Here is a 21,714-nt window from a genome sequence, read left to right as displayed (position 1 = left end):
CAAAAGGAGTTTAAACAAATGCACACCTTGTGTGTCAGAAGATTCCTAAACCCCCTATAGTAACTAGTAGAGAAAGTTGAGAAAAAAGAAAAAAATTCAGGGTTTCAAAAATAGTTCGGGGTTGATTAGGAGCCAAAAACGGCAATCGGGTGTTTTTTAAGAAAAGGCAACATAAACTTTAAAGATTTTAAAGCTTATGTTGGTTATATGACTCTTTATCTTGATTTTGAAACAGGCTTTAGTTCCAAGTATTCTGTAACTGGGGTAAAACATCAAGACGAACCCTCCTTCCGCTATCAGCAGAACCACTCAGAGTGTGAAGCGGAGGTGCATACCTGTACTTCATCTTGGGTTTGATGTGGAGAGACCGGTTCTTCACTGACCACTCTCTCCCCCAGCAAGAAGCCCAGTCTGGTCATAAGGGCGTCCGCCGCCTCGTCCACAGAAGGGGGCGGTCCTAACTCCTCCGGGGCTTCTGGACAGACAGAGCGGAGAAAGAGATGAGCGGTCGTGTTTGGTCTCTGCGTCTCTAAGCTCAGACTTTAAAAATCAGAAGCTGCACGACTTAAACAGTCTCATCATCAAACAGAAGTTCCAGCAGAACATCTGTGCTCAGTCTGTTCCCATCATCAGTCCAGCTCCAGGCCCTTTAATTATCTGTCTCTGTCTGCATACGGCCCCCAGTGGCAGACATTTACGGACTGGTGGTCTCTGCAGAACACACAGGTTCCGCTGCAGGCAGCTTCAGGCACATTTCAGCCAAATGGATGTTTTTAAAGCATTACAGTAGAATGTGAATATGTCATTCAAACCTGCTAAAGTCCTTAGAAGAGTTTATTTTATTACACGAAGAACTGCAACAAGAACAGCCTTTTATGTTAGTATTCTAATTTGTGGATTTTAAAATAAGTAAAGTAGGAAAGGTTTTTGGTTGAATCTTGAAAGAGTTTACTGCTGATCCAACATATTCCTGCAGTTTTAGCTTCTTTTTAAAGTATAATTTAAGACTATTTTTATTATACAAAGTTTCAATGTTCAAGCTTTAGCTTATCCTAAAAAATGCAAAATTTAAACAAACAAAGAAAAAAACCTTTTCTTTCAGTAACACAACCACAGGGGGACCCGATCCAGAGCTTCCACATCCCAGTTCCAAGTCCAGGTAAACGCAGAGGTTTGTGTCAGGAAACACATTCAACGTAAACCAAAGACAAATCAATGCATGTGAACACAAACCGGACTTCATGCTACACCGTCTGTGGTTCACAAAAACAACCACCACCTGTGAGGTTGGCCTACTGGGTGGAAAATGGAAAACTGTCGGTGGAAGAAGGAGAGGAGAAAGGAGCATTTGCAGAGGAGAAACTTTCAGAGTCAAACTAGAGAGTTGGTTGACATGATGGAGAGAAGAAAGGTGGGAAAAGTGACCAGATGGAAAGAGAGCAAGGCTTATAGGATGAAAGCAGGTTCAGGCTGCAGGTGAAGAGGACAGACAGAGCAAGAAAGTGGATCGTAAAAATCCAGGAGATTCCGAACAACCAAGAAAACACCATAATGCAGGGGGGGAGGGGGACTTTACGCCGCTACACAAAGGGGTGTGGTCAGTCAAACAGATCTTACGGCTGTTCCTGGTTGACCATGCGTCAATGTGGGGACGTGACGTTATAAAGCAAGATGCTGGTTACAAAAAAAGATCCCTTCATAAACTGGACAACAGGACAAATCAGAGAATCTGTTTCCTCTAGTAGAGCTGGAGTGAGTCCAGTCATCACAATCTGAGCTAAGTTGTCTCCTGTTGCGCTGCTTTGCACTCTGCAGCATGGAGAGGACAAACACACATTTTCAAAAACAGCACAAGTTGAGGGCCGGACTGATTCAATTGTTATGCAAATGAAGTTGACCTGATATGAAAGAAAACATTTTCCACTGGACAACAGAAAATAAAATAATGACTAAATGACAATGACCTCGACAATGACAATTGGTTGCATTGACCTTCTGAAGCTCTTCTGCAATCATTTGTAACTAACAACATTTTTCTACGGGCCAAGAACAATAAAATGGAATTTCTTGCTGGAATAATGAAACTGTCCCATGGCAGCAGTAATAAAGAAACCTCCATTGACGCTCAGTTTGGGGTTCTGCTGGATTCTACCTCGTCTGAGAGACTTGAAGCCTCATCTTGTAAACAAGTTCTTCCATGTTAAGCTCCAGAATTTAAGCTGATTGAAAGAAGATTTTCACAAGTAAGACCCTCCTGAAGATTTGTGAATCTTTGTCAAAAAAGGAAGACGTCTTCTCTGGGACGTTGGCAGTGCATTATGGGATTTGTAGGTTTTTTTCATACAGGTCAACTCTAGTAATCAGAAATTATCTGACGGGCTGACCATCATTATTATAACACGGATCTTGTGCAACCTACGCGCTTCAAGTTTGATTTATGTGCCTCCAGATTATTCTGATGCTTTGGGAATAATCCCAGCTAAAACCAAAGCCCTAATCTCCCTCTTTTTCAGAACATGCAGCTGTGAAGCTCTTCCTTCCAGTGGAAAATGGCTGCACCCAGACCTGATGGAGGCACGGTTGACGTTCCAGCTTCTTGCAGTGGGACCTCCAGCTGCTGCACCCTCACATCGTGAACCTGAACCATGAACCTGAACGAAGTGCGGGGGTGCAGACACGCAAATCCCAGATTATTTTCCAAACTTCACCACCCTGACCCAGAAAAGACGGCCATGAGGCCGCGGGGTCCGCCTGCTGCTCGCTCTGACAGCCTGTAATTACAGAAACTGCTGACTGCTGGTCATCCTTCACTCCAGGCTGTGCTACAAACACACACACACACACACACACACACACACGTGCACGCCTCTGTGGTCACTCAATGACAGGGTGGCTGTGTCGTTTTTAGAGGGAAGCCAAACGCCAAGATCCCGCTTGATTCTTTTCTGTCCAAGTTGCAGATTTCCCAACAGTCCTTTTGTGTTATTTTTCTTCCTCTGCTCCCTTTCTGCCATTCCTCCAGGATTTCTGTCCTCTGTTCCTCTTCTCTTCTCTTCTCTTCGTCCTCCAGTTCTTGTGTCTTTTCCTCCATCATTAGCACCTTTGAAGCCTCACTTTTCCTCTCTGTTGAAGTGATTCTTCCTTCCATTTCAGAGCAGCTCACTGGTGAGTCAGTGTTTGTGGAGAACACAGCAGGAGATCACGCTCAACAGGAACATTTCACCTCATCCCAAAGCAGCTCTGGTTAGACAAGATGGAAATTATATTTGGTTTTAGTTGTGAATGGATGTTCTATTAATAAATTAAATGAATGCAAATGTCAATAAAATACCTTTTTCCACAAGCCTTTTTTTCTGCTCAGTTCTGTAGTCTACTGCTGGGGTCATTTTGAAAAAAAGAGCTGAATTTGTCCCAAAATTGTTTTTTTAACACGAAAAATAAGTGTTCTTATGAATTATGAAAATATAACTATGGTTAATTTATACACCTAAGTGCTTTTGGAGCTCATATGATAGCTTAAGAGATTCATTGTAATTTGTCGTTTTAAAAAAATGTAAGTCTTTGATATTAAAGTCCTGCAAAGAAGCCTGACATGCAGATTCAGTTGCATGTTTTTTGTCGTTTCTCAATGGTAGAAAATACTTTTGAAAGATCCAGCTGTTGCTATTTTAATAACCTGTGAAGCTTTCAGGAAGCTTCTGTTTCAGGAGGCTTCATTTCATTCACGTTCACTGTGGATTGTTTTTTGTTGTTTTTTTAGTTTTTTGCCGATAATGAGTATGGAAGAGCTTTTTTACATAATCTGATCAGACAGGATGCAGAAAAGTGATGTAGATTCTTAATCGAGGAAAATACTTCAGTGATTCCTTGTGATCTGGCTGCAGATCAGTGGGTTCAGCGGCCGTCTGCACATTATTTGTCACATGTCTGTAAAAACAATAAGTTACAGTGGCTTCAACCATGTGTTTAGTGTTATTTTTAGCACTTGCTCCCAAGCAGCTGTAATTTAAATCAGAAGTCTATCCAAAAGGAATGAGACAGAACACAAACCACAAAACCCCATCGAGCATGAGACACACAAGCCTGAAGCCCTTCAAAGGGTTAAATAGATGTGATATGCAGGTCTGCAGAGGTGCCCCAAACCAGGGCTACAAAGAAGCTCTATGAGGAGGAGACAACTTCCAAAAAGCCTATCAGACCTCGACTTTGGAGCTCTGCACCACATTCCCCCTCACAGGAGCTGGGACAGAATAAAGCAGAGACCCGCCTAGAACAGCAGAGAAGCTTCTGGATGACCTGAAAGCAGATGGTACCAACTCAAAGCAAAGAAATGTTGTAGGACCTCTGCCCCTAAGACACACGCTGAGGAGCAGCCAATGCTGAACAATAAAAGTCGAAATCTTTGGGAACTTCTCCAGACAGAGATAGAGGTGGAAGCATCAATGTTCAATGCATATAAGTCCCATGACATCCTGAAAAAGAAGCCTTTTTGCCATGAAAAGTGGCTGATAAGCACCCAGGAGAATATTAATCCCAAAGAAAAGACACGATTTAAGGAAAAAGCCCTTATAAAGACGCACATCAAGCTCAGGAAGGGACCTGCAGACCGCGATACTAAAGAAACACATCAATAGAAAGTGAAAACAAGAAAGAATCTGGTTAGATTTGAAAAGCAGACAAATACCCGCTTGAGATGAGAAAACATCTGAAATCTGGGACACCAAGAAAGATTTCCCCAACAATTGCTAATCAGACCATTTATTTACTGAGCAATTTTTCGGCTGCTCCTAGTTCACAACGATTCGGATAAAGGAAAAATCTTCATTTTCTTTCTATACATATGTCCTCCATCATCAACAAATACGTAAAAAAGCATGTTAAAAACACTGATTTCATCGGAGTGGGTCTTTAAGCCTTAATGTTTATAAGTTTGACTGTGATGCAGAAAAAATGTCATTGTGTGTTTTTTCTCGTCTCATCTAAGTATAAAAATGTTAAAAAAGAAAACACTAATGTGCTGAAAATACTTTCTGTAAAACAACCGTAGTCATGTAGAATTATTCCTGTCTGATTGAATTTCAAAGAATCTCATAAAGAAGGAGGAACATTTTTCGCTCATTGTACGTAAAATCATATTTGTTATGTCTATGGAAGTATAGACTGATCAGAATTTCACTCCTACAATCTCTGCAAAAATAATAATCTCATATTATCTTAATTTGGAGAAACTTTTTAAATTTCTTTTCAGTATCATTTTGAAAACCTTTGTGAAAAAACCCAAAAAAACAACAATTCTGGGATGATGAAGATATAAATGTTTGTTTATATTAAATGGGAACCAAAGGAACTGAGAAATAGAAACGCTGTCCTCATTTTTTACAGCTAAACCAAAGACACCTAACTTTGCGGCTGCTCTGTTAGCAGAGGTGGGGGTCGATGTTTGGACCGAGTTCTGGACGGAAAGACGGACTGCAGTTCTGGGGAAATCCACTGTTTGAGCTCCCTGGTTCTGACTGCTCAGTAGGAGCCTCTCAGATTCCGTCAAATCGACTTGTGGACAGAAGAAACGTGACATCTGAGCCCCCATTCTCACCTTCAGCCTCCTCCCCTCCTCTTCCTCCCCGCACTCCTTCGACCGGGTCGTCCCCCCACCCCCGGCACAGCTGAGAGCTGTCTTCGTGGGCCCGACAGCAGCACAAGCCCAGCAGCGAGCGCCGCAGCAGAAACACGGCACGGGCGACGCCGTCGGCGCCGCAGCCGTCTGCCGGCACCCACGCCGGCCAGCTGGGGGGCAGCTGCCGCTCTCCCCCCCTGGTCCTCGGGAGGGCACACGTCTTTAGCACACCCGCCGCGCAGTCCATGGCAGGCGGGAGATCCTGATTGGCTCAGAGTGTTTCCATGCAGAGTAAACAAAATCAGTTCCAGTTGTGCTCGTCCGAGTCAAAGTTTCAGACATCACTTTGTTCCTCCGCTGCTCCAGAGCTCCTCCTTCCGCAGAACACAAAGGAGAGGAGGAGGAGGCAGGAGAGGAGGCATGAGGACACAGAGACGCCGAGAGAAACCAAAAAGGAAAAGAAGAAAAAGCTCACAAGTGTGCAGAGCATTTCCTACATGCTCATCAGAGCCTCTTTGTTGGCTCTCAGAGGAGAGACGCGAGCAACGCTGGGAAACCTGATCCAGCCGAGCGACATCAGACATTCCAACACGCTCCTCCACTCCCCACAACACAGCAGCAGAGCTGCACTCAGTCAGAAAACTTTGGTCGGCCTCCAAGTCTTTAAGGAGTCCGGTGGCAGAGGCTCCATATCTGCTCTGTGGGGCAGCCCGCTTCCTCTGAGAGCCCTGCGAGTCGCAACCTCCCCCTCCCAGCAAAACAGGGGGAAAAAAGGAGAAAAAAAGCGCCGCACACACATGCTAGGGAGGAGGTCTGCAGGAGGAGCCGGAGGAGCCACGCTGAGGGGAGAGGGACGTCCACGCAGACAATCCAGCCTTGCTTCTCCGACAGAAGAAAATGCATGAATGACTGAAGTCAGGAGGAGCGCGGACCCCAGACGGCAGAGGAATGTAATCCACTTATCCAGAATATGTCAAACATGTGCGGCTCAGACCCCAGAACAGAAAACCACCTCCGCCAGCGCGGGTCAGCGTGACCCCGGCACAGGATGTGCTTCCTGTGTGAGCAGGTCCAGAACTGCACATGAGAATCAGAAACACCCCCATCAACGCAGGTTACAGGGCTGGAAATGAGATGTTTTCCCTTTTTATGCAACATCTCTCTGTCTCTGCTTATGTCATTTGTCTGGGCGAATACTTCTTCCTGATTGGCTGCAGGGTGTCCATTAAAAAGTAGTAATGGAGGAAGTTCCACAACAGGAACTTGTAAGATAAGTTTATAAATAATTTAAATTTTGAGCGATGAAAGAAACATTTCTAGCAATAAATCAATTTAGGAAACGATTTGTGAACTTTGTTTGTTTTGGTTTTTGTTTAGCTTCATCATCTGGACTAAAACAAGCGTTCAGAGGTGAATTTTCCTCCTCAAACAGAAGCTTTTGGATCCCTTAACATGTCGTTTAGTGTTTATACCACTTTCCTCCACTGCTGCAGAGCCAGCTCGGTGCAGGCTATGTAGCCGTTACCATGACAACGTGTTGTAATGTGTCTCTAATAGTCCGCTTCTTGTGAGAAACGACTTAAACCGGAAAAAAAAACCACACGATTACTAATAGCTAGATACTGGCATTTAATTTCATATTTTTTATTTATTTCATAAGTGACCATGGTATAAGCGTGTTAACGCCCGTCAGACAGTTGTTTCTGCACATTCCATTCATGTCTGATCATCAACACCTCGTCGGGCATTATCCCTTACTTGTATGATTATGAGAAACATTGTTAAATGCAGAAAGATGAACTTTTTGTCTTATTTGATCTGTTCTTAAGATCTGAACAAACACTGGAACCAAAACATGATTGGTTCCTGTGGGGTCTGAAAAAGGTGCTGAAAGCATCCAACAAAGTCAAAAATGTGTGCGTTAGTTGATTTTTAGTCTTTTAACCAAACGTGCGCACATGTTAGCGACAGCAGGGAGAAATTCCTGCTGATCTCAGGCAGATTTAATGATGCATCTCTGGTTTTTAATAACCGCGTGAGGCAATACGAACCTGCAGATCTAATCCACTGAGGTTCAATTGGAACCTCATGTCAAAGTCCAAAGCCGACACCCACTTTAGCCTTTTCTATCAAGCAATACTCATGAAATCCCCTGTGAGCCCTTGCCCCCCCCCCAAAAAAATGACCCTATTACTCCTGATGATCCAGAGCCTATTTCTGCTGCAGCTGCTGACATGATGAGAGACGTTAAACTGATCTGGGCCTCGTGGGTCTCCTGTGAGGGAGGTGTGTCCGTGATAAAACATCATACCTGTTGTCTTTGCTGTGCGGTAGTTAAGGTGGGGGGAGGAAGGAAGAGAACGGGTGAGTCCCTCCATGGTCCGCACATCTGAGCCCTCAGAGTCCACGCTGCTGCCCCCTCCTGGGGAGTAGAGGGAATTCAGAGGAGGGGCGGGGGTCACAGGCTGGACAGCCCGGCTGAGCAGAGACTCACCACTGGTGATTGCCTTGCGGCTCTTGCCCCCCAGGAGCATCTTCAGGCTGTTGCGGAACATGTTGACTCACGCCGTAGAGTCACGACTTCCACTTCCGGTCAAAAGCCCTGAGCACAGACAGAGCAGACATCAGAGCAGCGGTCATTGGGGTGACATTTCCCCCCCCCACCCCCCACCCCTCATCAAATGATGACATCACAGTAGGTGAAATCCTCAAAAAAATCGGTTTTGCACAATATGGGAAAAAAAGAAAAACGTTTGTTCACAAAACTTCACACACGCCACCAGATTAAGTCTACAACCACATCCACAGTTTGACCTTTGACCTCAGGAAAAGGTCACCATCTTAAATGAAGAAAAAAAATCCCCTTTAGTACCAGCCACACATTTAAACTCATTCCTTGAGATTTCAGTCAATCGACTCCTCCAACATCACTGGGAAGATAGTTGGGAGGAAATTCTGGATTTAGAAGTTGTGGTTTTTTACGGTGTTAGCGTGGCGAGCCTGCAAATGTGGCGTTTGCCTGTTCCTTGCATATTTTTTTACTGGAATATTGTGAAAATTGAACACAGGAATCCCTGATCGAAGCATATGACTATATTAGGAATGTGGGCGTGGTTAACATAAAAATCCTCTGCTGCCAAAAGTGTACGTTTGCCTGTTCTTCTAAAGAAAATCTGTTTATGAGTCAGAATGGTTGCTATGGTGACCGAAACAACAGAAAAAACTGTTGTTTTCCATGAACTTGTCCCATGCAGCTCTGACTGAAGAGGCCGGTGAAGGAGGTGGAGAGTGAAGGGGCAGCCGCTGAAGCAGCGAGGGCGGGTCAAAAGGGGGCCGAAACGGCGGGGGCAGGTAACGCCTGCGGGCCTTCAAGGCTTCACCACGTGGTAACAGTTTGCTAAAAACTGAGAATCCATCTGGAGAATCATGAAACCTAAAATGACCGCTTCAGCACAGCAGATCTGCGTCCCCCCTTCAGGACAAACAACAGCGACGAAGCCACAAGCTCAGACCCAAAGTGGCAGAGTATGCATCCTCCAGAAGCATCCGGATGCTGAGCCCTGCCCGCCATGCGGCGGCGGTCCTGGTCAGGTCTCTGCCTCCTCCCTCATGTCTGCCGCTCTGCTGCCTGAAGGGTGACCTGATGCTAAATCAATGCTCACAAAAAGGCCCCTCCCACCCTCTAACTATAGCACACAGATTATTGCACACGCCCAAGTGTGCGTTTGATATTACTGTTGTGAGGAAGGCCTCTACAATGCTTAGTAGTCCTTTGATGTGCCTTTGGGCTTCAGTACACCGCATGGCGGCGCGTGAGTGTGTGGATGCCCACATCGCCACAAAGCGAGTCTTTTAATCTACAGTCAAACTAGACCAGAGCAGACACACAGCAGTCCTTCTCTGACTGGACCACAACATCTCCCCTGATTAATTAACATGGGATGGGGGGGGGAACAGCTCACTGGCTTAAGCACCTAACCTATCAATCTGTCGTTCTTCACAGCTAAAAAAACAAGACGGTTCCTGTCCACGCCGTGGTTTCACATCCAACCGTAGTAAAAGGTTTACTTTACATTCCTGCTCTTCATCTCTATTATAATTACATTTAAGAAGCAGGTAAAAGTTGAGCTTCTCAGAAAAGAAATGCCCCCCTAACCCGGTTCTCAGAGGCTCCTCCTCCCAGGAAATAGGAACAGGAAACACCGCCGTCCCTTCCTGTGGTTGTGGCACAACAACAAGAAAGGCCGGCCTGCACAGGATCTGCAGCGATCGATAAACATGCCGCAACATCAATGACATAGAGACTCATCAATCACCCAAATGGCCGAGGGTTAAACCACAACCAAACTGCAGATAACACTAGAAAGAACCCCGTGGAAAAGACACGTTTAGCTCTTTGAGACTTATTGTTCAATGTGTCAACAAGCCCTTTTTCTTTTATTTGGGGATGGATGGTTAAACCATGAAAAAATAAGAATACTGCCACCAGCTGGGATTGGTATTGTCTGCTTTAAGGTATCCTCCCTGGTTTTTGGATGTGAACCTGAATATTGAACATAGGAAATGAAAGGTTGAGTGTCGGAAAACTCTGAGCTCATGTGAGGAGAAGGCTGACATAACGCTCTTTGACTGAGAGACTGTGGTCCTTTCTGTGGAATTTGCTTTCAAGTTCCATATCAGAAATCAGATGTAGAGATTGACCCCGATTTCAACCTTCACAAAAAAAAATGAAGTTGTAAAATCCTTTTTTCCCCAGCATATACAAATAAAAATGAAGTCCTGCCTGGCAAGTAGTAATAAATAATGGATAGAAGTCTTAAAGCATGCTTTTACATCTGTTGATAATGACTTTTTGTCTGAGTTAGACAAGCATCCGATTCATGGCTGCAGCTGAAGCAAATTGGTTTTAAGAGTCTATTAAGATTCTTTTCTGTGTCTGTCTGATCAGCCCCCCCCCCCGCTGGATCACCAAGAACCGAGGACCGGTGTCTTCAGACGTGCAGATCCATCCTCCGTTCCCTGCCCTTAAACTGTCAAATGGACTTCCAATAAGTACCAATACCTTTTGGTTTTTGCCTGTCACTGTGTGTTGGAGTCAATCTGTCCAAATGATCAAATCTGGAAACATCAGGAGAGGATAATGTTCTCATTTATCTCTTGGTCTATGAAGATGTTCTCTGCTGCCTCTTCTGCTGCCCATCACCATTCATTTTTTTTTATAAAAACCCTTTGAATTAATGCTAAAATTGAATTCTTTTTCAATTAAAAATTAAGAAGTTTGAGGTCAACAAGTGAGCATCTTGGCTAAATCTAACGCTCAAGCTTGCAAAACTCTTAAGAGAATTGTGGGAAATGAAGAGTGGCTGCCATCATCCTGCAGCAAGGAAACATGAGTCAGCATCAATGTGACACACACTCACCCCCCCACACACACACACACACCATCTGTCATTAGTAGCTTCATCTGACCCGAAACCCTTCAGTGTCAGGTTTTTTCTGCAGTTTGTTTGTCTGGTTTTAGGATGGAATCAAAACCCCAGAGTGCAACGCTGCACGTCCATCCTCCAACCCGAACAGGACTTGAACTACAGCAAACCCCCCCAAGCAGGAGAAGCGTCTGGTTCATTGGAGCAAAGACACAGATGGCCGACCCAGTTACCGCCAAACTTGCTTTTCCTATTGTGTCTTTTGTGAATGCATGCAGACAGATGCCTGCTTAAACTGCAGGAGTTCCCCACGTTCCTCTGAACAAAGACAGTTCCACAGCAGACAGTTACTATCAAGACTTCTTCAATATTGTTGATACCTATTTCTAAAGAAAGCCCCAAAAGTTCAATCTTGAGAAGTACGATCACTCAGACTTTGTCCAAATCTACTCACTAACCGCTGAAAGTCGATACAGTGCGTTTCTATCCAATGCGCTTGTTGTTTTACACAATCGCCCATTTGCTGAAGCAAAAACCTGAAATATTAAACATTTGTAAAGACTATTAATGAATCTAGTGTTTTCTGAAGATAAAAAACTTGGATGAGTTGTGAAAATGCAATGCATTGAGGTCTATTTTTTTCGACATACTTGCACATTGGTTTTTTGCAGAGACGTCTGGGAAATTTCCAACACTATGGATTTCTAGAATTGAAGATTTGGACACCCTAAAAAATGTCGAGTTGCCTATATGGTGCAATGAGTAGTGAGGAAATTCAGGAAAAACCCCATCCTGTTTGTTTCCTGACCATTGACTGTATATGAGATCTGGACTCAGTAACCCCTCCCCCCGCCGTTTCCAAACAGGAAGTACTCGCTAACTTTGACTAAATCAAGAATGGTTACTCTGACCTTTTTTAACATCTGCTTGATTATTCCAATCATGTTTTTATTACATTTTTTCTGTAGTTCAAGTTATAAACTGACTAATCAGATGCCTCAATAAAATGATTTATAGACAGATAAATGGTTGGGGGGCGTGGCCTTCCAACAAGCTCAATACTGATTGGCACGAGTGGTTGCCAAAGATTGGTTGATTCAGACCGACTCGGACCAATCACTGCTCACTGATGTCGTCTTGCTCCAAAGTGGCGGTGGCGAGAAAAAGGCGACTGAATTACCTTTATTTGATTGGAGCCAGAAGTAAACTATTTTCTATGGGTGAGGAGGTCACACTCACGTCAATGTTCCTGACTCACCTAGTGTCGGATAAAATGCCTGACAGGCTCCAAAGCATGCTGGGAGATGCAGTCAACTCGACTTCATGTTTGACTGGAAAACCTCCTTCCTCAGACACCTCCCACTGTTCGCTGCTACCGGGCTGCCCACTTTGCCAGTAAGCCCCCAAAGCCGGCAGCAACATCACCACAAACCGGGCAAAGAGACACTTTCAGACTCAGTAAATCCAGAGCACAAAGCGAAGCTTCTTTCCTGCTCTTCTGTGTGTGTGTGTGTGTGTGTGTGCCTGCAGTGCTGTGAGTCAATAGCAGCAGCTGAGTACAGATGCTGTTCTGATTGTACACACACACAAACACATTGTGCGCTTATCTGAGTTCCTCAGAAAAGCCAGTGCTGCTTCCTGAAACCAGCGAGGGCTGCTGCAGGAAGGCACGGCGAGTGTGTGTGTGTGTGTGTGTGTGTGGGGCCTCTAAACAGCTTCCTACACATCGACAAAGGCATCCACACACTCTCACCTCACACTCTTCCGTCTGACTGGGGGACGCTCTGCAGGGCTGATGCCTCCAACCCAAAAAGACCTGTGCCTTTAGCGGCGGTCTGTGAGAACCGCCGCTAAAGGCACAGGTCTTTTTGGCACAAAAATCAAAACCCCAAATCTAGAGCTGGAGGAGTTCATCCTCAGATAATATCGAGCTTGTTTGTGTGGAGCTCCATGGTTATTTGCTTCAGTGCAAACAAGAGGCTGCCATCCACACACAAACCTGGATGGGATTCAAGTCTGACAACCTGTTCTGGATGAAGGCAGCCTTTTTCTATTTAACCTGTAGACAGCTGGGACAGAAGGTGCCTGTGATCTAATGCTGGATGGATGGAATTCACACCAGCATCTCTGCTGGCTTCCGGAGGCTGCATGCGGGTGCAGATGTTGTTTTCGACCACGCGGGGTTGATGATGCATGAAGGCCTCCTTACAGGCGTTTTATGCCCCCTTTGATGTAGTGCTGATGCTGCAGGCTGCTGAAAGACAGATTCATCACATCATACTCTCCTGTCAGGCAGAGAGAACTGAAGCAGGCCATTAAATTCCACCACGCCCATCCCAGAGAAGGTTTCTTCCACAGGAAGTGAGGGATGCACCCGCTGGTTTCTGACACGCATCCCACGGAGGACTCCTTTGTTAGAGACCATGCTGTCAAGACAGATATCACTTCTTCTGTTCCTGTTCTGAGCTCAGGACAGGAACGAAGTCACGTTGAATTGGAAAACTGGTTTAATGTATTCCTGGAGTGTGTTGAGAATAAAGACGGACTCTTCAAAGGAACACGTTCTGTCTTTCTCAGCTCATGCAGCAGTGAGTGTCCTGCTGTCTTCTCCTCATTGCAGTCCTGACTTTCACAGATTTCGTCTGCTCTGAGATCACCTGCAGGTCAGACCAGGTTCTGCTGCCAGAAACACTGAGCAGGTTGACTTCTACAATCAAGCACCAGAACGTCTACATCATATTAGGGCTTTGGAGAAAGATTGCAGGTTTTCTGGTGAATTGATACGATCCATCCATTTCCATGGATGCCAGGTGTTAACCAGAGCCTTTTTGCTATTAGGTGAGAGGGCTAACCACTACATCGCAGTGCACCCCCAGTAATGAATGCTCCACCTGGTTGTCCCCCTCATTCATCTGTGGCTGGACCCTTGACTGTATGAGAGCTGGACTGAGAGAGTGTGATGTCACCCAAAGAAAGTGTCTCACTTCCAACCAAATAAGCTGGATTGGTGCAAATTGGTCTGAGCCAATCAGGAGTGAGCATGTTGGAAGGCCACACCCCTACCATTTGACAGTGGGCTTGGGAAATTCTGTAAAAAAAAAACACTCTGAACGTCGTACGCGGGGGCCAACGTGAACCACAGACTTTTATTCAGGCGTCTGTACAACTTGAATAACTTGCTTAAAATAACGGGGAGAAAAGACGATTATCAAGAAGATGTTGAAAAAGGTACCAGATCCAGAATGGTTCTTCTGACCCATAGAATGACTGAGAAACAGCTTCTTATCTCTATAGAAGTCTTTGGAATTTTGGCTTTTTGGAGCCAGCAGGTACTTCCTGTTTTGAATGCCAGGTGGGAGGAGTCACTTAGTCCGGTCCCTTTTAACAATCATTAGCCGCAGTTACATGTGGAAAATCCTTTTGATCGGATCAAAGATCGGATCAGAATTGAACTGCGTACATGGTCCCAGATAAGCTTTATCCCATTATAACAAACGTATACATACGCCAGTCAGAACAAATCATTTGGACACGCACAGAACTCTCTAAAATACCGGAAAGCACCGTAGAAGAAGAAATATTGAGTTCCGTACAAACAAGCTGCGGCATATTATGATTATTAATAACTGCTTGTTCGCTCTTTTTTTTTTAATCCATGTTTTTTTTTTGTGGAAGAACGGAGACGGAAGAAGGATTAGAGTTAGGCTAACATGTGCCAACGACAACATTTAGCCGTGGTTGCAGTTAAAATCCATGCGGGCAATGTTGCCATCTGCATCTTGACTGAACGTAAATATGTGGGAATAACATCGGCATTTATTTTTTTCTGGACACGATTGGAAACATGAATTCACGTGATTGTTTACACAGTTTCTCAGGACTGCGTGGCATTTCTGCTTTGAAAAGCCGCCTCCGTTAGCTCACAAACCTCACCTCCTCTGCTCAGAGACACGGTCCTCTCGAGAGACACGGTTTTTGCTCGCTCACGCAGAGCGGCCGGGCCAAAGCCTCCTGAGTGCACACCGTAACAAAACACCACAAACACGAAGCTACGAGTCCGGCTGCACTGCTTATGCCACGCACGGGTGGAGCAGGGGCCGGTCCTGTTTGCACTTCAAAGTCTTCTCTGGAGCGCTACACCGTCTAGGCGTGACGTAAAACCAGCGCAGTAATGACCCAAAATCGGAATAAACTGTTTCTATGCACCACGATCGGATCAACAATCGGAATAACCCACCTATCTCAATCGGAAAGACATTTTGATCCGAATGAGTCTGATCGTGTTTACATGACGCATTTTTGTTCAGATCAGGCGTTCATTCCAAATACTTTTGTCCATGGAAACGCAGCTCATGACCTGGTCTAAAGACTTCCACCAACAGACCAGAAGCTGTAAAAACACCTGGGGCCTCATTTATAAACGTTGCGTACGCACAAAAGAAGGCGTACGCCACTCTCTACGCAATAGTTGAGATTTATAAAAAGCAAACTTGACGGGAAAATGTGCGGTCCTCCACGCAAGCTCTGACCCAGGCGTACGCACAAAACGGGTGAAATGAGAAACGGCGACACCGTCGGCAGATGGAAGAAACACGTGAAAGTGACAGTGTGTGCCACATCGTGCTGGGATGTGCTGTGCTACACAATGTGGCACAGCTTAAAAACGTGCCTCTACCCCCTGGCGCTGATTGCTGTGTTGGCCCCGACCCTGAACCCCATCCCCACGCATTTGAGCCATTTGCTGCTGCTGTGCGCCAGCGTTTGGAAGTGATGCGTCGCTTGTAAAGAAAAAGAGGTGTGGAAAATATTATTTATTTAAGAATTCCCTCATCGTGCAGTTTATTTCAGTCAGGGCGATCTTGATTTCGCCCAACTCCTTGGCCACCTCTCTGATTGAACTACTGACTTCCCTCTGCATTTCAAGGACTGCATCGGTGAGGACGCGTCCACTGCTTGAGGGTTGAGAGCCGCGTGCCGTGGAGACGCTGGGTCCAGACGGCTGCTCAGCTGCAGCATCGTAACCACTGGCCCCGCTGGAACACCCAGCAACTAAAATAAAATTGTTCTATATTAATAATCTGTAATTGTGTAGCCTGCATACATGGGACTTGACTGCATTCATTTGAATTATTTCTCTTACCTGTGTCAGCCTGACCCTGGCGCGTCGGCGTCCCCTCCGTCTCAGTCAGGTGACTGAGGCGGAGGAAGACGCCGATAAGGGGGACTTAATAGGGACTCCCCAATAATAGCGGTCAGTTTCTCATCAAGGGGGGTCAGCTCCGGTCCCCCCACCCCCACCCCCCCACGTGGCGGACACACTCTGCCGATGCAGCGCTAGACGTTTTTTTTGCCTCGACTTTGATGTCCGATCATTTCTTTCATTTCTTTTTTATTTAACCACGGTCCGAGGTTGTGAGGCTGCAGCATTTACGGCGTCTGCCACCGTCTGCCACTCACGTGCCTTTTTGGCATTAGTGATGCTCACACTGTGCCCTCCAAACAACACTTTTCTCCTCTTTTCCATCTCGCCAACGATAACTTCTACTTCACATTGAGTGAAGTTACGTTTTTTGATTTCCCCTCTGTGTTTGCCATGATTTAGCAAGCCATGAATATTAATTTGTGGGCGTTTCACGGACTATTTATGGGCAACTATGGGCGTGTCATGTAGCCGCAAAAGCTGCGCTGCATTTAGAATCGGTTGTGATTTATAAAGGGAAAGATGCGTAGGATGTGCGTGCGCACGGTTTTATAACTCCGAATATTTGTGTGCGTACGCACGTCCTATGTTTCATCCGTACGCCACTTCTGACGCAAATCCTACGCAAAGTTTTATAAATGAGGCCCCTGCACACTGACTGCCCTCCTGTGCTGCCCCCCCAGTGCAGAAGGAACGTCTTCTGCGATAAAGGGGGGAGAGGGTCAACTCTTCTTGGGTCGCTCTGTCTCCCAGAACCTCATCTGGACTGAAAACACCAAGGGCCTCATTTATAAAGCTTTGCGTAGGATTTGCGTCAGAAGTAGGACGTGCGTACGCACAGAAATATTCGGATTTATTAAACCGTGCGCACGCACATCCTACGCATCTTTCCTTTTATAAATCACAACCAATTCTAAATGCTGCGCAGCATTTGCGGCTTCATGACACGCCCATAGTTGCCCATAAATAGTCCGTGAAACGCCCACAAATGAATATTCATTGATTGCGAAACCATGGCACACACCGAGAGGAAATCAAAAAGACGTATCTTCACTCAACGTGAAGTAGAAGTTATAGTTGACGAGGTGGAAAAGAGGAGAAAAGTGTTGTCTGGAGGGCAAAGTGTGGGCATTACTAATGCCAAAAAGGCACGTGAAAATGCTGTAGCCTAACAACCTCGGACCGTGGCCGAAGTAAAAAAGAAATGGTCGGACATCAAAGTCGCGGCAAAAAAGCGTCTGGCGCTGCATCGGCAGAGTGTGTCTGCCACGGGGGGGGGGGGGGGGGGGGGGGGGACACACCGGAGCTGACCCCTCTTGAGAGACTGGCGGCAATAATTGGGGAATCCCTTAAGGGGAGTGGTGACTGAGGCGGAGGGAGACACCGACGCGCCAGATTCACCGGGTGACACCCCCCCCAAAAGCCCGCAGAGGTCCAAAGGGACGGCTCGAAGAAGTCGGAACCGGCTCATAAGACACTCGTCCTCGTTTGCCAGCATGTCTTCTTACTGTCTAAAAATGCGTTCACTCCGAATTCTTTCTTTTGCCACATTTTCCAAGAGCACAACATCAGCTATTGCGCGTCATTACGCATTGTGATGGGGCATTTTATTTCCCTCCATTTAATTACATCTGACAAGCTACAGATGTCGGTAATAATCGACGTGGAAATGGGAAATTGTTCGGCGCAAATGTAATTTCTTGTTGCTTTCTGAATGGTTGAGACATACGTCATACATTGTTTTATCAAAAATAAAACATACTAAAGGCATATGCATGAATACCATAATTCCGTAGCTTATGAAGAAATGTTTTAATATGAAAACAACTTTCCCCAGTGGACAATTAATACGTCCGTCCGTCTGTCTGATTCGCACGCATCTGGCGGCGCGTGCACACGCAGCGGCTCCTCTCTCCCCTACCTTCAGTGTTTTTTGGCTTTTTTTTTTACTTTACCTTTTTGGGTTTCAAGGATTTATTGTTTTTAAAAGAATGTATTTTAAGTCGTAAGTCGTTTATTTATTATTGTACATGCTGCTTGCACTGTGGGGTGGGAGGAAAGCAATTTCATCTGTGCTGTATGTCTTACGGATGCAGCATATTTGACAATAAAGCTGACTTTGACTATATCTGCTCCACCAGACGGACACATTGACGAGAATATCAGTTTTGTACATTATTTCGTTCTGTTAACTATATTATTTAGGAGGATGAATTGCACTACATGCCAATATTGCAGAACATATTTCACTTTTCTTTTTGCAAATATGTGTTCATTTAAGTTTCTGTTGTAATTTTCGTTTGATTTATTTTGTTTGTTTCACTGCTGATCGATCAAACGGGTGTTCATGTAGGCTGTTAATTGTAAGACTTGCTTTGTGAAGTCTTCATGTTATTTATGAGAGGCAGTATTGTCATTTTCACTTTCACGTGTTTCTTCCATCTGCCGACGGTGTCGCCGTTTCTCATTTCACCTGTTTATGTGCGTACGCCTGGGTCAGAGCTTGCGTGAAGGACCGCACATTTTCCCGTCAAGTTTGCTTTTTATAAATCTCAACTATTGCGTAGAGAGTGGCGTACGCCTTCTTTTGTGCGTACGCAACGTTTATAAATGAGGCCCCAAAGCTGGGGTGGAAAAGACATAGAGGAGGCTGCACTTCATGCTGCTCGACTCCACAGAGACGACCACAGCCGTGGCTGAAGAGGAAAATCCTGTGGTCTTGTGGTGTTTCTGGCAGAACATCTCGGGCCTGATAGAACCTGGAGCCTGGGTAAAAACCAAACACTCTTTGGATTGAAAGCTAAAACACAGATTGGACCCAAACATGCTCAGAACCTCAGAAAAAAAGAATTGTTCTACATCAATCAGTGAGCATGCGGCCAGCAGACGTCCATCCAGCAGTGAGCCACATGCTCCGATCTGCCTCGTTGTAGTCTGGAGATGTGCAAGTCAACTAATCAACTAATGAAGGATGTGGTGATGGGGGGTTTTAATCAGAGAGGGATTAGACCCCGACAAAGACATGCAGGCAAGGGCAGATTAATGAGGGATTACACCCATCCAGGAAAAGGAGCGCCAGAGGCTGAAGAACAAAAACATGACTGCAGCTCCTGACGCCATGGTCAGGTTTCTGTGGAGGCACAGGAGCCCACAGCTGACAAACCCGGTCCAACAGAACCATCAGACCTGTTTGTTTCCTGGAGGAATGGCTGGTGAATGCTCTAATCACAGATCCATGGCTCTCATAGAGCCTCAGACCCGTCAAGCCCCGGCGGTCCAGGTCTACTACTGGACCAGAAACTCAGAGGTTCTGAAGGCAGTTCTCCCTCTGATCTAGTCTGAAGACGTTTACTGAGATCTGTGAAGAGATGATCGGGTGAACACTCCTAGTGTCTGCCGAGAGGATGTGCGCTCACGCACGCGCGCAAGGCGAAGGTTAAAGACATTCCAAATGATCTCCTTCCACATCCGCATCCTTCACGCATCGGCAGACACACGCGGCCACACGTGCGGGGAGCGTACCTCAGCGGCGGAGAGCGGCTCCCCTCACGGTCGGGTTGCGGTCCAGTCCGCCGGCGGGGGACATTTCCGATCATTCCCGGTCATCCGCGAGCGTCTCCTTTGACGGTTCCACCCTACTGCTGCTCACGGAGGGGCGTGAAAGACACACGTGCGCGCGCTCACAGGACAGCGGCGGGGGTCCCGTGCACACCATAGACAGAGCTGCGCACGAGGTCACCTGGCGGCCGGTGGGAAACCTGCAGCCGCCGCTGTGACAGCGCGCGCGCGCCGCGTGGGTGAACAATGACGTTTGTTTGCGCGAACGCTCGCTGGCGCTGAGACCACGCCCACCCCAGGGAACACAAACATCTGCTGTTGGAAGAGAAGCGGAGTTTGTTTTCCTTGTGTTGTTGAGGAAAGAGCTGCTATGTGATTAGACTTTTCTCTGCCCACACAACCAACATGACGAGTAAAAACACAGCTGGGCTCATCTTCAACTTTTTTTGGTTATAGTTTAATCTACAGTTTTAGATCATTTGTGTTCCAGAGATCAGGGGGGTATTCCAGAAAGCAGGTTATGCTAGCTCCCACGGTAAGTTTGAGGCTAAGGAAGTCGGTTCCAGAAATGGAGGTATGTTTCAGGGTAGGTCAAGTTGCCATAGCAACTAATGCTCTGAACATAACATACTTTTCAGACAGTTATTTTACTTTCATTCAAATTAATTCAATTAAGTAGGTGTAAAGTTGGTCCTGCTGTTAGATCGGCACCGCAAAGGATTGTGGGATACCATTTCCTTTGACTGACTGGACGGATTTTGGTTTAAGTGTGGCTTTGTGACCAATGTGTTTAGTTGTTTAGCTGTTTTACTGTGTTGTGCAATGTTTTGCTGAGTTGTTTAGTCCTACTGTGCTTATGTCTCTGCACCATGAGTAAAAGTGAAGGAGAGGATGATGAGTTCAAATAGCACCCCTACAGGTACTTATTCTAATGAAAATGATGGAAAATACTTTAATGAATTTGTGCTTAATGAGCATTTTTCTCCCGTCCTTTTTATTGTAATAAAAATGAGCATATCTGCCTGCTCATACTTAGACATATGAGAGATCAAGAAATATAATTAATTAAGATGGAAAAAAACATTAATTGAATTGGAGTAATATGACATTTAGTTAGATAAATACATAAATTTGAGTTGTATTATCAATTATTGAGTTTTATAGACGTAAGAAATTAGGTTTATTAAATTTTACTCAATTATTTGTTACCAATAGAAGTAATTCATTTAAGGTGGCAAAATTGGATAAGTTATATATATATATATACATGCGTCACAAGGAAAATGGAAATAAGATCAGAAACTCTTGCGTTTACTTTGTCTGTTCCTCTACTACAAGCAGAAACTCTTTCTTCTGATGATGCAGCCATATTACTTTTTTGATGGACGTATAATCTTCATACGCCGTCATTAAAACCTCAGACTCCGTTTCACTGAAGCGCTTTCTTTTTTTCCACGCGTTTCCATGGTGACGCCAGAAATCGGCGATCCATTGAGAATGTCTTTATGTACTTGACATGCAGGTGCATTAACCCAGGGTTACCAAGTCGAACGTAATTACGCTAACTCATATCCGGTCTTTTGGAACCGACATACCCAGAGTAAGCAAGTTCAGGCGGATTTCAGCCAGAGTTCAGGCTTAAAGTCAGGCTAGTTTAAACATGCTTCCTGGAATACCCCCCAGCATTCCTCATGAATATTTAAAAACCTCCTTTGCTTTGGAAAAACCATGAAAAAAAGCTGTTATTTGAATCTGTAACACTGTTTTTCCATTTATTTCTATGAATATTACATTTACACATAAATATCATACTAAAACAAATGTAACTTGTGTTAATGCGAAGAACCAGCTGGGGTCTTTGGTGTTTTTTTTTTTCCTGTCAAGCTATTCACTCTGTCTTACCAACATTTAGATAC

General features: G+C 45.3%; 1 protein-coding gene across 3 annotated transcripts in view; it reads right to left on the bottom strand.

The window, feature by feature from the left end:
- Nucleotides 1-20,012, bottom strand: part of LOC101167795 (protein TANC2) — a 50,779-nt gene extending 30,767 nt beyond the window's left edge. Inside the window, exons 1-4 of one of the 3 annotated variants that reach the window (XM_023957812.1) lie at nucleotides 19,763-20,012; nucleotides 8,109-8,216; nucleotides 7,926-8,036; nucleotides 336-475 (exon numbers count right to left, since the gene is read on the bottom strand). In XM_023957812.1, the coding sequence (XP_023813580.1) occupies nucleotides 336-475; nucleotides 7,926-8,036; nucleotides 8,109-8,169 (312 nt within the window). In that variant the 5' untranslated portion in view covers nucleotides 8,170-8,216; nucleotides 19,763-20,012. Of the gene's footprint in view, nucleotides 1-335; nucleotides 476-5,593; nucleotides 6,949-7,925; nucleotides 8,037-8,108; nucleotides 8,217-19,762 lie in introns of those variants that run through there. The other 2 variants (XM_023957810.1, XM_023957811.1) reach the window with 2 other exon arrangements.
- Between the last annotated feature and the right edge of the window lie 1,702 nt (nucleotides 20,013-21,714).

Source organism: Oryzias latipes, chromosome 8 (genome assembly GCF_002234675.1).
Source record: "Oryzias latipes chromosome 8, ASM223467v1".
Taxonomy (NCBI): Eukaryota; Metazoa; Chordata; class Actinopteri; order Beloniformes; family Adrianichthyidae; genus Oryzias; species Oryzias latipes.
This window is presented reverse-complemented; position numbering and strand designations above follow the sequence as displayed.